General features: G+C 41.4%; 1 protein-coding gene across 1 annotated transcript in view; it reads right to left on the bottom strand.

Annotated features, from left to right (window-relative positions):
• Positions 1-7,636: 7,636 nt before the first annotated feature.
• Positions 7,637-16,203, bottom strand: part of Rorb (RAR related orphan receptor B) — a 179,799-nt gene continuing 171,232 nt past the window's right edge. The window contains exon 10 of the mRNA XM_060387328.1: positions 7,637-14,810. Within this exon, the coding sequence (XP_060243311.1) occupies positions 14,655-14,810 (156 nt within the window). The 3' untranslated portion in view covers positions 7,637-14,654. The remainder of the gene's footprint in view (positions 14,811-16,203) is intronic.

A 16,203-nucleotide genomic window follows, 5' to 3' on the forward strand; every position in this document is an offset into this window, starting at 1 on the left:
AAAATGAAGCTTCTGGTATTAGGATTTGCTTATGTCTAATTAAGTTGTTGGCCAAAAGGGTCCCCTGGGAATCACCGAAGAACCCAGGCTGCTCTCCACAAATTGATGGCAAAGACTCATTGCTGCAGACACCCACAGAACTCACTGAACACAAACAAGTCAAGGTGATGCCCCCACCTCTATGTGTTAGCATCTTATGTGCTGTGTGCTACCGAAAAAGAAATGCAAATCCCAACCCAGTCACAAAGCCTTTGATTTACAATGCTGTTCTTCTTTGAAGATATGCTAGAGTAACGGTAGCACAAAGTTTGTGAGAGTAACCAGCCAATGTCTGATCTGACTGAAGGCCTGCTTCACTAGACAGATCCATACCTAACACTGCTTGGGTGACCAAGAACCTGAGAATAGATAGCCTAGGACATCCAGGGACCTAGGGTAAAACTAAATACTACTATTTTAAAATCAAAACAAAACAAACGAAGGAAAAGCCCTCAGCAATAAAATAACTCCTAATGACATTCTGCTGTACTCATAGACCAATGCCTTGTTCAGCCATCAGAGAAGCTTCCTTCTGCAGCAGATGGGGACATATACAGAAAACCACATCGCACATTATGTAGAGAACACTCAGCCCTAAAGGTGATGTTTCCGCCAAACATCTCCCCTCAGGGTTCATGGAACACTGAAGAAGAGGAGGTATAAAGGTTGTAGGAAGAGAAGGGGATGGAAGATACTGAGAAAATAAGGCCCTCCAAATTAACATGAACCATGCACATGTGAATTCACAGAGACTGAGGCAACTTTTGTAGAGCCTGCACCAGTCTGCATCATTTGGTGGGGGAACTCAGAGCTGAAAGGAGAAGTGGGCAGATGTCTCCACTCATAAGCAATCTCCAATTGAAAATAAAGTTTTAGTTTTCTCCCAGGGAGTCTCACTGGGAAACAAGCTACTCTTTTTTTTTTTAAACTTTTATTAATTACACTTTATTCACTTTGTATCCCCCCATAAGCCCCTCTCTCCTCCCCTCCTAATCCCTCCTTCCCTCCTTCTTTTTCACGCATGCCCCTCCCCAAGTCCACTGATAGGAGAGGTCCCCCTCTCCTTCCTTCTGATATTAGTCTATCAGATCTCATCAGGAGTGGCTGCATTGTCATCTTCTGTGGCATGGTAAGGTTGCTCCTCCCTCAGGGGGAGGTGATCAAAGAGCAGGCCAATCAGTTTATGTCAGAGGCAGTCTCTCTTCCCATTACTATGTAAGCTACTTGGACATTGAACTGCCATGGGCTACATCTGTGCAGGGGTTCTAGATTATCTCCATGCATGGTACTTGGTTGGAGTATGAATCTCTGGAAAGACCCCTGTGTTCAAATTTTCTGGTTCTGTTGCTCTCCTTGTGGAGTTCCTGTCCTCTCCAGATCTTACTATTTCCCACTTCTTTCATAAGATTCCATGTACTCTGCCCAACAGTTGGCCATAAGTCTCAGCATTTGCTTTGATAGTCTGCAGGGCAGAGCTTTTCAGAGGCCCTCTGTGGCAGTTTCCTAACTTGTTTCCTGTTTTCTTCTTCTTCTTCTGATGTCTATCTTCTTTGCCTTTAGGGATAGGGATTGAACATTTTAGTCAGTGTCCTCCCTCTTGATTAGAACAAACTAATCTTAAAGGTAGGCTGCATACCCAGCAGAGTACAGCCAACAACAACAACAACAAAATGAACTTAACAGTGTTGAGGATCCTAGTCTCAAAATGTAGTTTCAGTCCCTATATATGATATATATATATCATATATGTATGTATATGTGTGTATAGGTATATATATGTGTGTGTATATATATTTTTTGTTTTTTTACCTTACAGTTTAATATTTTTTTATGTGGTTTCTGAGTTGTGAATGAGTGAGTCTCTGTTTCTTCTGTCTTTTGGGTGGCTCTTTCCTTATGTTTGTTTGTTTTGTCTAATTCCAATGTATTAGGTTTGTTTTATCATACTTTACTTTTTATCCCAGAGAAGCCTGTTTGTTTTCTAATGAGATATGGAGAGGGGGTGGATTTGGATGGGGGGGGGAGAGGAGAGGAGCTGGGAGGAGTAGAGGGAAGAAGAAAGTGTAATCAGGATATATTATGTGAGAAAAAAATTCTATTTTGAATAAAAGGAAAATAAGGAAGTAAGAAAAACGTTTTACTGAGCCATCTATCTGGGCAACTGGGAAGATGTTAGCCTTCCCTAGAGTGTAAGGGAGCATGTGAGAAGGTGAAGTTTGGAAGATGGATAGAATATGGAGATCACACTGAGGACTGTTTTCTGGAAAACAGCAACATAACATATGTTGGAAAGAGTAACCTAACTGCTGCTTTGAACTTGTCTGGAGAAGAGATTTAAATTCTGCTTAGAAATAGCTAAGTGTTTCCCAAGAATAATGATGCTATTTAATGGAGAGTCAAAGGTTCTGAAAGTTCAGATAAAATTACTTCTAGAAATTGAAATATTAATTCAGGGAGGAGTTGTAACTGGGAAGGTGAATTCAGAGGAAGAAAACTTTCACGTTCATCTAAAATAATTAGTCTTGATGAAGAAATTTGTAAGGCGAAGATTATGTTTTACTTGAATGATGTCGAATCAAGATATGTGTGAAGGAATGATTCTAAAATTAATTTTCTTATTTAATATTTGAATATCATATATATGTAAATATGTATATGAAATACATTTTGGTCACACACAGCCCTGTATTCCTCTCACTGCTGCCAGCACCTTTTCCACTACTATGCTTTTTTATTTTGCTTTTGCTTTGGGTCCCACTAATTTTAACCAGGCCACGTGAGTGGGCATGAGAGATGGAGCACAAAAAATTCACCAGTGGCTACACCACTGTAAACAGCAACTCTCTCTCTGTCCTACAGCCATCACCTGCCAATTGCTCCCCAAGGAGGGGTCACCCCAGTGAGACCTTCCTTATCCAAGACTGAACGATGACATGTACCTTGTGTGGGTACCCACAGCTGCTGTGAGCTCATGAGTGCCATGGCCATATCCTGCTTAGAAGATAGTGTTTCGCGCTGTCTTTTCCCACCTCTTCTTCTGTGATGTTCCCTGAGCCTTCACAGGGGGAATACAGCTCTCACCTTGAGGGGTAGTTGATCAGTTATCACTTATTTTGACCAAGGCAGAGAGTAGCGCTAGTCTATGGGTGTAAGAGTAAATAATAAGGAACAGTTTGACAATGTATTCAGTTAGTGAAATGGAAACAGTAGGCTTCTCACCCTTTGAGCCTATGATCTTCCTGGCCATGGCTCCTTGACCAGGTCCACAGTGACTAGACATGAACTATCCTCTACCCCGACCCCTCTCCAACAGAGGAATCCTCATATCCAGTTAGAGCGCAGTTGGTGACTCCCTTAGCAGTCATGTCATTATTGTACCAGTAGGTACATTCAAGGGATTAATTTATTTACTTATTTGTTTGTATATTGATTTGTGTGTGTGTCTGAGTGTGTACATGTGCATGCACATGCCAGGGCACACGTATGGAGCTCAAAAGACAACTTTGTGGAGTCAGTTCTCCCCTTCCACCTTTTAAGTGTGTTCTAGGAATTGAACTCAAGTTATCAGGCTTGTGCAGCAAATACCTTTACTTGCTGAGCCATCTCATTAGCCCCCAGAGGATTATTTTAATGGTAAACATTTTACTGACCATGCAAGGCCGAAAAGATCTTAGGGTATAATGACTTTAAATACGTGACCAAAAAAGCGATCAAGTTTCTAGGCATGCTATGGTTTTCCTTTCTGTAGTATGTTTCAGGGAACTTTAAGGTACCATCAACCTGAATTCCCTGGTGGGCGCTGTAGATGTGTGGTTTGAGGAGAGAGAGAAGGTTCCTTCCAACTGAGAGGTGGAAGAAAGGTTCTTGAGGGACAGTTTTTTCTGGTTCTACCTTCTCTGCTCACAGGGTCTGTCGCGTGGTCCTCGACTTAGCTCCATTTCACTCAATCTCTCCAAAGCTGGGGAAAAGCCAAAATGGCACCATATCTCCATGTGTTTGAGGATTTCTGGATTTCAGGCTTGCAACGTTTGGTGAGAATGGAACATACAGAGCAGAGAAGTCTCAGTGACACCCAGTGTTGTCCCAGGATGGCTCCTAGCTCTGGGAAATCTCGTCTGCTGCCAGTTGGTCCTGTAAGAGGATTATACATTCTTTTTTCTCTGCTAGTTAAACATTTTTTTCCTGGCTGAGGAGGTGCTGTGAATGTTTGTGGTTTATATTTGAATTCATTGTATGTTGTAGGATATTTGCTTCCTGGATAAGGTTCATGGAAAGGTCATGGGGTGTTTGGGAATGGGAAGTTGGGAATTCCCACTTTACCCATTCACTTCTCCCCACTTCTTACCACTTTCTTCAGATAGCTTTGTTCTCTCTCTCTGCCTCTGTTGATGCTACCTTGAAGCGTGTCATTTGCATTAACACATTATGTGACTTGTAGACTGGCTGTCCATCATGACAATGTACAAGGAATATCATCATTTTCTTGAAGTCAACTCAAGGTTTTCATCATCTTACTGAATGAGTGAGAAATCACAAAATATATACACTGGGCTAGAGGGAGGGGAACCTTGCCCATTTGTTAAAGCACATACTGGGGTCTTGACCTCAGACTGTGACTTTGTTGGGTACAGATTCAGTATAGTCATAATCTAATTAAAATGAAATCATCACATAGGACTAGTGCCCTTGTAATAAGAAGGAAAGCGGACACAGATATGCACGCAGGGAGCATGCTGTGTGAGGATGAAGGTGGAGATTGGGACAAAGTTTCTGCCAAGTCTTATACAAAAGATAGTACAAAAATTGTTGAAAAAGAGCTAGAAACTTTTGGCAAGGAACAGAATAGTTCCTCACTATAGGAACTTTCTCAGGAGGAAACAACACTGATCACACATTATCCAACAAAAATGTAAGGACATACATCTGTGTCATTTAATGCACCTTGTTTGTGAGACTTTAGCCTTAGAAAACTGGTACACCAGGATGGACACATGACTGACAAGTGCCTAATGGATAAGAGAGAAAGGGTTCTTAAACCGTTGCCACTTCACATGAGAAGCTTTGGGAAATTGTCTGTCATCTAGCATCATCGCAGTTACTGTATATTTCTTCACAATTCAAACCTTAAGATAAAAATCCTCTTCATTGGTGACTATCATGAGGCACAGCTACCTTTGCTGGGCAGCGAGCTCAGGGCAGGGGGAGGGGCAGGGTCCATTTTCCATCTCGTAGAACTCCATAAGGGTAGGAATTACAGAGAGCTTGAATGCAGAGTCAGGAAATCGAGGGGAAAACAAAGATGAACATCTCAGACTTGTTACCCTGCTTCTGCTCCTGGCTCCGTCTCTGGAGAAAAGAAGGGATGGGTTATTGTCTCATGGCTGGTTGCTTGTGTTCCACCATCTTCCTCCTCATTATATTTTCTAAAAGTATGGGTGTTTGGGGCTCCTGGTGATGCTGAAATGTCAGGAACTGGCTGAAACTGGAAAGGGGGGGTCCTCAGGCATCAGTTAATACAGTTTCAGAACGCTTTACATTTTACCACGAGTTGGGATTGTGTGACGGTCTGTGAGGCAAAGTCATCAAGAATTATTATCATAGAAGAACATTTATTAAATTAGTTAAGTTTAACCAGGCTAAGTGCAGTCAGAGATGGCCCCCGCCAAGATAGCATCGCTGAACTTGTACCTCTTTTCAGATTGGGCCAGGAGGTCACTGTCACCTGCCGGGGGTGAGGGTGGGGAAGGTGATTGGGACAGTCACTTAGATCTCATATATATTGATATATCTCATGTGCATTGGCCTGCTGTGGTAATGTTGACACGTGGCTGGTTCTTGTATTGACAGAAGCAGAGCTTCGCATAGAGTTCTCGGTACAGTCACTGGTGACAATCAGGAGCCTAGGGTAGGTTGTGATAACATGTTTATCATGTCTGATGAGGCACTGGATGACCCAGTCAGAGACTAAGGGACACGTATAGTATCTGCCTGTCGCAGTGTAGTTCTGCTTCTGTGATCTCTGTGGAGTCTACCTGTCCTGTGCGGGGCTGCTGCTTGGCACATTCTTCAAGGGTTACCACTGGTTCCAAAGGTGAGTGTGTCTCCTTTTGAGACCTTGATTCATGTCACTTTTCTCAGAGCCTGCATCACTCCAGCCTTGGGAAAGCTACTCTAAAAGAATAGCTTAGAAAAGGATTCTTTAGGAAAGGATTCTAAACATTCTTTTAGATTTTTTTTTCAACATTGCCGTGCAGCTGTGAGTTTTAACTGTTACCTACTCGACAGGATGGCGTCAAGCAAGATTCAAAGCATGTGCTGGGAAACATTGATCCCAGGGGTGCTTTACTAACAAAACAAAACCACAAACAGCCCAGACCCAGAGACTTGATCAGTCGTCATCACCTGGAAGCTGTCACTGGGTATAGGGGCTGTCTCTTTATTTGAAACCTGTTGCAACTTCCAACAGAGTGTTCAAGGAGGATTGCTTATGGCTCTGCTGGGGGATGATGGGTTTCCTCGTATGCAATGTTGAGAAAAGAGAGTCGTTACTTTTGTGAGACATTGCTCCTCCTTTAACTGTATGACATAGCTGTGAAGAAGTACCTCTCTGAGGGAAAACATTTATCCAGCCAGTTCACCTTAGCAAGGTCAAGCACATTGTATCCTGGTAAGCTATTTGGTCAAATGTGCTCTGGGTCTATTCTCCAAAATCACTTTTCCCTTAGGGCAGATCTAAGAGACATAAGAGTTTCTAGTGAGATGATTACCCATCATTCACTGGAAAAAGAGACACCTCTGTAAGCCAGAATCTACAGGACCTTATTCTCTCTCTCTCTTTCAGGGGGGAGGGGCTGGAGGGGACAGGAGCTCCACAAGAAGACCAACAGAGCCAATTAACCAGGCCCCAGAAGGCCTTGCAGAAACTAAAGGAACAACCAAAAATGATGCATGGACTGGATCTAGGCCCCCTATGCAGATGTAGGAGATGGGCAGCTCAGGCTTCATGTGGGGCTCCTAGTAAGGGGTGCAGGGACTGCCTCTGATATGGACTCTGTTGCCTGCTATTTGATCACTTACCCCTGGCTGGGCTGCTTCTCCAGGCCACAGGCGAAAAGGATTCCCTCAGTCACCCTTGGACTTGATGTGCTGTGGTGGGTTGGTGGGGGGTTCCCCTTTTCTGAGGAGTAGGGGAGGAGGGATAGGGAGAAGAGGGAGGAAGGATGGGACCAGGAGGAGAGGAAGAAGGGAGCTACTATTGGGATGTAAAGTGAATAAATAAATTAGTCAATTTAAAAAGGACCTTATTCTTAAAGCCCAGTTATTGTCACTCTCCGCCCACTCCTTCCTTGTTTCCTGTGTCTGAAGAAAAGCACCAGGGGAGACTTTTTTTTTCTTTTTCTTCTTTTAATTTGTTCAGCATTGAAGGAGGGAAGGTCATAAACATTGATTGTCATTTACAGGAAACATTCAGAAATCATGTGTGCATTATCTGGAATGCTAACAGTATTCAACTAATAATTTACAGGACATAAAATAAGGACAAACCCCATTACATTCTAAAGTAATATAAAACTCTCTTTTAGTTAGGGAGTGCTGCTTTAATCTATTATATTTATAATTAAAAAAAATTCAATGCTTACTTCCTAAATGACTCAGGCTGCAGTTTTACTCACATACACAGAAATTAGGGCTTATATATTAAACAAGGAGAGCGAGAAAGAGAGAGATCGAGAGAGAGAGAAAGAGAGAGATCAGAACATTGTAGATTTAAAAACTACATAAATCACTGGGTTTACTTGTAGTTTGCCTTTTGCCTCTATAGGCTGGTAAGAGTACATGGTAATAGCATAATCCAGCTCCCGAAGAATCAGTGGTTGACTACAGGAGGCATTGCTCTTTTGAAAAAGTAGACTTAGCTTTTCAGAACGAATGCTTTGATTTTACACACTTGTGGCAATGCAACGTTGGGGCACTGCCAACAGTGGCATGCCAGGGAGCTAGCCGTGCCTTTCACACTGCTCCTCCGGGGGCAGCTGGGGAGGAGGCGTAGCCAAGCCCCAGACAGTCCGTGGCTTCACCTCGGGACTCAGTGGCTCTGCACCTTGTACTGTAGGCGAGAGCTACGCAGAAGCATTTAAACCTCAGAACACTGGAAGTATAGGAAAGTCATTTATCTCAATCCTAAAAGCAAGGAAGCATTGTCAGGGATTTCAAAAATACTGGAAAGTCTCATTTAACTAAATATCTTTTTTTTTAATTTTATAAAGCGATCATCATAAAATACTACCCTTTTAAAGTCATATTTGGGATGCAGGAACAAAACGTCAGTTTCACTGGCCCTGCTCTCGCCTGCGTTGCTATAGTCACATCTCAGGTTTTTTCTACCTCTCAGTCTCTCCCCAACCCTCCCCCAGCTTCTTTACAACATTTATTTGGTGGAGGTCAGTTATGGCTTCAGCGAATGAGTAGTCTGACCTCGGGTTATTAATACGAAATAAACATGTACAAAAATATTTTGTTCATCAGAAATCAGGATTTGTTTTCCTTAAGCTATTCCTTGCAGAATGGGTTTGGACAGAGCCATTTGCTATGAGGCAAGACAACTTCACTTAGACAAACAGTTTCTTTTTAAACGTTCCTTTTTCCACGTTGTTTCGTTTAAATGGAGTTTTCAGGTCTTAGGCCAATCTTCAACAGGAATTCTTTGGAGCAGTTAATTGATAGCCCTGTCCCTTTCTTAGTTGTATTACAAAAAGAAGCACACACTTAACACTGATGACCCGTCAGGATGCTTAAACCATTACAACCATTTTCCATTTAAAAAACTGAGAGGTACATAACACTCAGAAAGGAAGCAAGTACATATTTTATCTTTGTTGTTTATCCCCCTCTAAAAAATTGTTACAAAGTCTTATGCTTAAACAGAGACATAGAAAAATCAGTGTATTCACTGTCTCCAGTTATTTACAGCAAAAATTACAGAGACAGCTTACATTGTATTAGACCTTCCACAAGCATATATTAAAAGTAATTACATTTGAAAAAATATTTTTATTTTTCCTCTACATTTCTACAATACATACTCCGTTTTCTGTGGGTGTGGTTATCATTCTTGGATGTGTGTTAATGGGATGAAGCGAATGGTGCTGTGCTTGGGTGTGGAGCTTGTGGCTTTATGAGTGTCTATGTATGGCTGTGCTGGTGACATGGGAGGGTTCACCATTAGCCACAGGCAGGGCGTAAGTGATATGAGCCTCACGCTGTCGACAGGGGTGCAGACACGTGCATTTCCCATAGTTGGGCTTGTTTAATTCCAGTAATCTTTGTGCTTGAGACTTGGCTATGAGAACAGCCATTGGCCTGGTTTCTCTGATCCACTGTAGGTTGTGCTTTGGTCATGCAGGAAACAATGGTTGCTGTGACCAGTTCACCTCGGAGGAATTTTAGCAGCTTAGGAAAAAAGTGCACAGACAGAGTTTCCCACCTGCTGCGTAGGAACCAGTGACCTGTGACCCGAACTTCAGAGCAAGGGGGCGAGGCTATCTTGATGACAGAATAAATTGCTCGGAAATGTGCGACTGAGAGAAAGTGTCACTGATTTGAAGCCATACATTTAAGGACACATGTACAGGCTCAAAAACATGAAAGTTATACATCTGACTTTCAGAAAAAAAAAATGGACAAGAAATCTAGCTCCCTCTGGCTCTTCCATAGCAGAGCTCTATGGGACACATAGAAGTGTCTTTTGTAAACCATCATTCAACTGATTTGCCTTTATCTTTCGACTGCTACTTTGTTCAAGCCACCTGTCATCATATCTTTGAGCAGTGATGGTAAATATGGAAACTAAACTGAGAACGAGAAAGGCAAGATCTCTCCTTTCACCCTCTGTACTAGACTCATTCTAATGTTACCCTCCATCCCATCTGGTCTCACTGGCTCTAACCGAATCGATTTCCAGATGCGATTTTTGATATCAACAAGAGGGGAGGGGGGCAAGCTGGCACCGAAAGGCCCTCTTCTGCCCAGAGTTGTGTTTGTTTGGTCTGTGCTATTCTCCGAGTCAACTTTCATCATTTACAACCCGAGACAGCTTACGTAACTCAGAAGCACTGACAGCACGTGCCCTCTGCCAAATGGTGGCTGTTCTGCTGTAGGCGGGGCGGGGCATTTTCCTTGCCAGCTTACCATAGCTCTGCAACACTATTTGATCTGTTCCTTGCCATTTTGGGATTTTGAGCTTTGACTCTGTTGATTTAAGTAGGCAGGCACCTCCGGTTCTGAAACATACTCCCCTCAAAAAGAAAAATGGTTATCAGCCTGTTTCCCAAAGGCCGCACGGCTTCCCACCCCAAGCCTCTCTTCTGGCTATGCATGCAAAAATGTCAAATAGTGCCTCATGGAGATGGTAGTGTTTCCTTTCTTTATAAAAGGCCTGCAGAAGTTTCAGATGCGTTCTTAAGAGCTACTGCTAGCTACGGACTGGTGCTTGTCAGAACAGAGACACCCTTGCCCGAATGGACTGCCCTTTGTGGTAATTTCACTAGAAACAAAAGTTAATACAGAGGAATAATAATAAGAAAAAGCCAGGAAATGATTTTGACAGCAGTCAAAAATATTCCTGTTTCTGGAATAAACAGAAAACTAAGAATGTGGAATGACACTGACATTACTCATTTCTGGTGCTTGTGGGGGAAAACACAACACAGGGAAATTTTAGGTTGTCTTTAGGACCCAAGCATTGTTTTAGAATTCGAGCCCCTTATGTGTAGCATTATGGAGAGCCAGTGGGAGCTCGCTATCTGTTTGCAAGGTTTCCTGCAAATAGTTTGGCTTGACTGCCAGGAAGTAACTGCTTGATAAAGCAGCCACAGTGGAAATGCGCTGATGTCCCTGATGCCTCTTGCTAATATTCATTTGGGTACAATTTAGAGTCTCCGAGCTACTGCCAGAGGAGTTTAATCACTGAAGACCACGGTATTCTCTGCTTTTTACTTATAGGTCATTTAGCCCAGAGGCCTGAAGAAAGTATTAAGACAAAGAAAATGCAGGAAGTATGTTCAGAAAGTATATCCTGACCCTCAATGTCTAATTTGGGAATAAAAGAGAGCCCTAAAAAGTGACACAAAGATAGCCCAAGTCACGGACAGCATGGCCATTTGTAACTGTCAACTAAAATTTGAAATCTGTCATATTCCCTCCAGAATTTGCCTCTCCGTCTATGGAGAACAGATGCATTTCCATAGTCATCCACACAGCCTGTCAACTCATCCACTGACCATCACACCCCTGCATTTCCTTTGCTAAGGATTTACACAGGAAGCCTGGATTGACTGGGAGATGAGTGGGGCCAGCTACGTTGTTTTGTTCTTTGCTCACTTTAGAGAAGAAATCTAGTGTTCTTATGTGTGTAGAACTTTTTGGCAGATCCAAAGAAGAAAAGGAATTCCATTCCTTTTTTTTTTTTTTTTCTGACCGGAAGCCACTGCGGCTGACCTGAAGCCTTTCAGAGAGGGCCTTTCACTGGCAAGTACAATTTATGCCATTTACATTTTGTTCCCATCTTCCTGTTTTGTCCCCCCTTGATGCATTTTCCCTCTTTTCTCTCCCACTTTCCCTTTCTTTCTTTCTTTCTTTCTTTCTTTCTTTCTTTCTTTCTTTCTTTCTTTCTTTCTTTCTTTCTTTCTCTCTCTCCTTCTTTCTTTCTCTCTGAATGAAGCATCCCTGAGCAGATTCAGTGCAACGTCTGCGTCAAGCAGTGATTGTCATCCTTGAGGCAGGAAGGAGACGGCAGACCCCTGCTCCTTCTTTCCCTGCATACCTCATCCTTGTACATCTTGAACAGTGGCCAGCTCTCAGGAGAAGGAGCAGCATGCTGAGGCTGTGTGTGGTAAAGAGAGTTTTTCTTACGGAAATTTCATGTGGTCACTGAGACGTTCAAAGGTCACTGTTTAAAGGCTTTCTTACCATTAAAAACATGACTTGCTTCTCATTTAAGGGAAACTTTGGCAACTGAAGCCAAAGCTGGACTCTCTCCTCTGGACAGAAAGTGGGCTGAGCCTGTACCGGTTATCACTATTTGGTTCTGGTTCAGTTCCTAGCTCTGTTTCCTGTTGGTGCTTCAAAAGGTTCATGTTGTTCCAATGAAATGCTGGAACTAGTAGAAATGACAAAATTCCAAAACCAGTACCTCCTGAGGCAGATGTGGGGGAACAATCTTTTTCCTACACCACCCATGGGACAAGGGAGGAAAAAATTCTCAGCTACTTCATCAATTGAGTCAAAGTAAATCCTCCAAGGTAAATTGAAAGCAATGAACGATTCCCTTCGCATCCTAGTGGGATTTATAGGCTGACAATGGAAAACACTGGGCCAACAGAATGATGAAAACAAAGTTTGACATGAGTTCAAAGCTCAAAGGGGAACACCAAGTAAACACAGTAAGCATTGCCTGTCACAAGCCAATCATAAAACATATATCGCATTTGGAAGCGGCTTGGCTTAATTGAGTGCCTTTCATTACCCTGTTTTCCTAGCAATCAGTAGAGTAATCTTTCCATTAGAAGGAAATATGACTCTTGGAATTAATTCTTTATACAAAGAGCTAGCAGGAGTGACATTTACACCAAAAAGAACCGAGTCCCTGTAGCAGCATAATAAGCACTCTACAGCTGTCTGCTCAGAACCAAAGGTAATTTGGTTCAATGTAGTTAAATTAATTGAATATAACAGTGGTTGAAAAAGAGATTCATTATTTTAAAGTCTTTTTGTTTTCCCCCAATGGCTTAGAATTCATCAATCATGAGGTGAGAAAAGCTCCTGTTTTCTGAAAGGAGAGACTAACAGAACTGTTTTGATGCATTCTGAGGCATCCTGAAGATGACTCTCAACCAAGAACTTTGGGAGAGCATAAGAGATTAAAAAGCAAAACAAAACAAAACAAAACAAAGTTTCTTCTGATGGAGATTTTACAAAGAAGGGGTGTGGTGCATGAGTGTGTGCATGCATGAGTGTGTGTGTGTGTGTGTGTGTGTGTGTGCAAGGAGAAAGGACAGGTTTTTATAACTTGGGGGCTGTACTGCACTTATAGTACATCATAGCTTTTGGTGTCTTATACGCAAATATATCCTCCAGGTGCTTCTGGGAATGTCTTAGTTTGGACCAAACATACTAAAGGCCTAGGCCTTCCAGGGACTGGGGAAGCAAATGGCTTCAAGCTCATGCTTTTCTGGTGCTTAATTTCAAAGGAGAGCAGGGAAAGAACCTGTATAGATCACCCTTCCATTCTATACTTTTCAGTGGCTAAAAAATAACCAGTATGGAAAGAGGACATCATTGGGAATTGTGTAGGAAAGAATTTTGGCTTTGGGATATATCAGTCCCAGAGACAGAAGTCTTATTTTTTTCCAATCTTCTGAATTTCTGCAGTTGAAAGATTGGAGGCCTCCAGCTTCAGCCTGCTTTCTCCTTCTATTAACATGTTTTCTAACTAATTATCATGAGTATTAATTTAATAAATTACTTTTTTTACTTTGTATGCTCTATTTCTTTCTGTTCTTTGGGAAAAAGACGTTTAGAAAATGTCTACAGAAAATGGCAAAGGGACCTTGTCTTATATTTCTGGAAACATTGATGGTGGTAGTAATCTATAGACTTATCTTTTTTTTTTTTTGGTTGAAGAAATAATAATCACCAAAGTAATTATTTTTTACCGTTTGAAATCCAAACCCCAATATTTTGAATTCTGGTGAGAAACAGGAAATGCTGTTGTCTGTCTGCAACCCAATTGGTAAAACAGGAAGATGGCTTCAAATCCCTTCGCCCTACCCCCAGTATGTGCTATCTTGATGGAGCTTTAAAGTCCTTGATAGAAATGGAACTTCCAGGTAGCAGTTACATCAATTTCTTTGTGGACTTGCTTCTGAATGGGTGCTATCCTGTTGTTATGTATGGATGAAAACTCTGGCTGGAAAAGAAAACCCTGATTGTCTAACACAAAAGCAACATATGACAGAAAGCAAATCACATGAGAGAGCCTGACCGAACCTCCATTGCTAGTGGGCATGGTATTTTAAGCCACAGTGCATGAATACGTAATTGTCATATATAATACGCTTACATATTATATATTCATTACATACATGCACAGTACTTTCCAAGACAGTTACAAATTTCCACATGCATCAACTATCTAGAAACATAGAAATAGGTAAGCCTAGTAAGTGGAATTTTCTTAAATTATATTTGAACAATCAACAGGAAAAGTAATCATGTAAAGTACGGCTCTGTTCTTGTATATATCTACAATAAAATTCTATAAACAGTTGTCTCCAAAACATACCCGAATAAAATTAAAAAAGATAACACCCAGTGTCCTATATTTGTATATTTATGATCATTTCAAAAACAAACAAACAAACAAACAAACAAACAAACAGAAGAGCCCCACTCAGGTGCATATTTACATTCTTCGAACTGTAGCGGTGAAAAATAATTCTATTAAGTGCAGGACATTCCTAATGTTGCAGTAGTGACATTTTTCTTAAGTCTCCATGAACACATTGCTTTTGTCTTAACGGCGATGCATTCCATGACTCTGAGAGTTCTCGTCCCCTTCATTTGCAGACCGCAGCACAGTCAGGATTAAAGAGCTCCTTGTACAATGGAGGAAACAGTGTATTCACTATGTCTGGATGAGATTGCTTAAATACCTGCAGCTTCTCCCCATGCAAGTTGCAGACTGCCGTGATAGTTGGTATCTTGGCTATTAACTGCAGAACACAGAGACAGAGGGAGACAAAGAGGGAAGCTCGTTAGTGGACTGTCTTGTGAATTAATGTTTTTTGGGATCCAGATGTAGGTAAATGGCTTTGGACAAAGATGTTCAGAAAGAAAGAAGGCTCACTTTCAGCTTCCCTTGAAAAGAAAAACAAAACAAAACAAAACAAAAAACCATATTCCTCATATTCCTCATCCTGTGGTCTAAAGAAAAAGAAATCAAGGGAAAGCAAGCAAGCTAGCAAGGAGGGCTAAGGGGCTGGATTCATTGTTCGAAATAAAATATGCACAGGAGGCTTTCTTATTTAGTGTCGCTGAGTGGGTACTAAGCAGGCAAGCCCTCTGAATAGGAATCCTGCTTCCTAACAGCAAAGGACAGTGTGACTGTCACTCTGAGGCGCTTTGTCTCAGTCTTTTTACTTGTAAAATGGGCTTGCTAATCTAAACTTTCTCTTTGAGTTACGTGGAATTAGTAGGGTAATTGATATGAAAGTGTGCATAAATCTGCAGGTGTTACCTAATAATTGTTACCTAATAGTCTTATTATCCATCATTTCCTGCAGAATTATAGCACATGAATATATATGTACATATATTAGCTTTGGAGGATGATAATATTAGGAAAGTAAAAGCAAGCTACATTATGGCACAAAGGTGGAAGAGACTATTTGTGGGGAGGGAACCTGCAGGAAGGGGTCAAGGGAAACAGGGAGAGCAGTGGGCATGAATATGAGTGATGTACACACTATGGATGCATGAAGATGTCATATTGAAGTGTATTATTTTTATCCACTAATTAAAAAAAAATCTGTTTGAGGTGTGACCCACGATTAGCCACAATACTTGAAAGTCAAACTCACTAAATCTACCTGGGCCTCTCTAATTCTTTTTTACTCAGATGCAGAAATGAGACTATGCTTGCTCAAGAAATTTCGAGAGGTCACAGGCTTTGAACTTCCTTAGAAAGTATTTCACAAGCAAGTGATCACTAGGCTTTGATTAGGTCTCCACCTTCTTCCTCCTTTTTCTTCTCCATCTTCTTTTTTGTGTTAAAGATGGAACCAGCCCCTTGTGGCAGGTACTCTACCATAGAATGATATCCTCCAACCAATATATATATATGTGTATATATAATATATATATGTATATGTATACATATACATATATTCAACCAATATATACATAATCATATTATATATTAAAGTGCAATTCTTAGAGTTAAAAGAAAAAAAACCCAATGATAATAATTTTGCGGAACACTTTAAAGGTCTTGGGAGATGAACATTTCTGGTGTTGAACATGTTTATAACCACCTTTTACTATCAAATTAGCTTAAGCAAATGTCCAGAAGACAATATTCCTAGCTGGATTGAGATAGATTCTCCT

Source organism: Meriones unguiculatus, chromosome 1, assembly GCF_030254825.1.
Source record: "Meriones unguiculatus strain TT.TT164.6M chromosome 1, Bangor_MerUng_6.1, whole genome shotgun sequence".
Lineage (NCBI taxonomy): Eukaryota > Metazoa > Chordata > Mammalia > Rodentia > Muridae > Meriones > Meriones unguiculatus.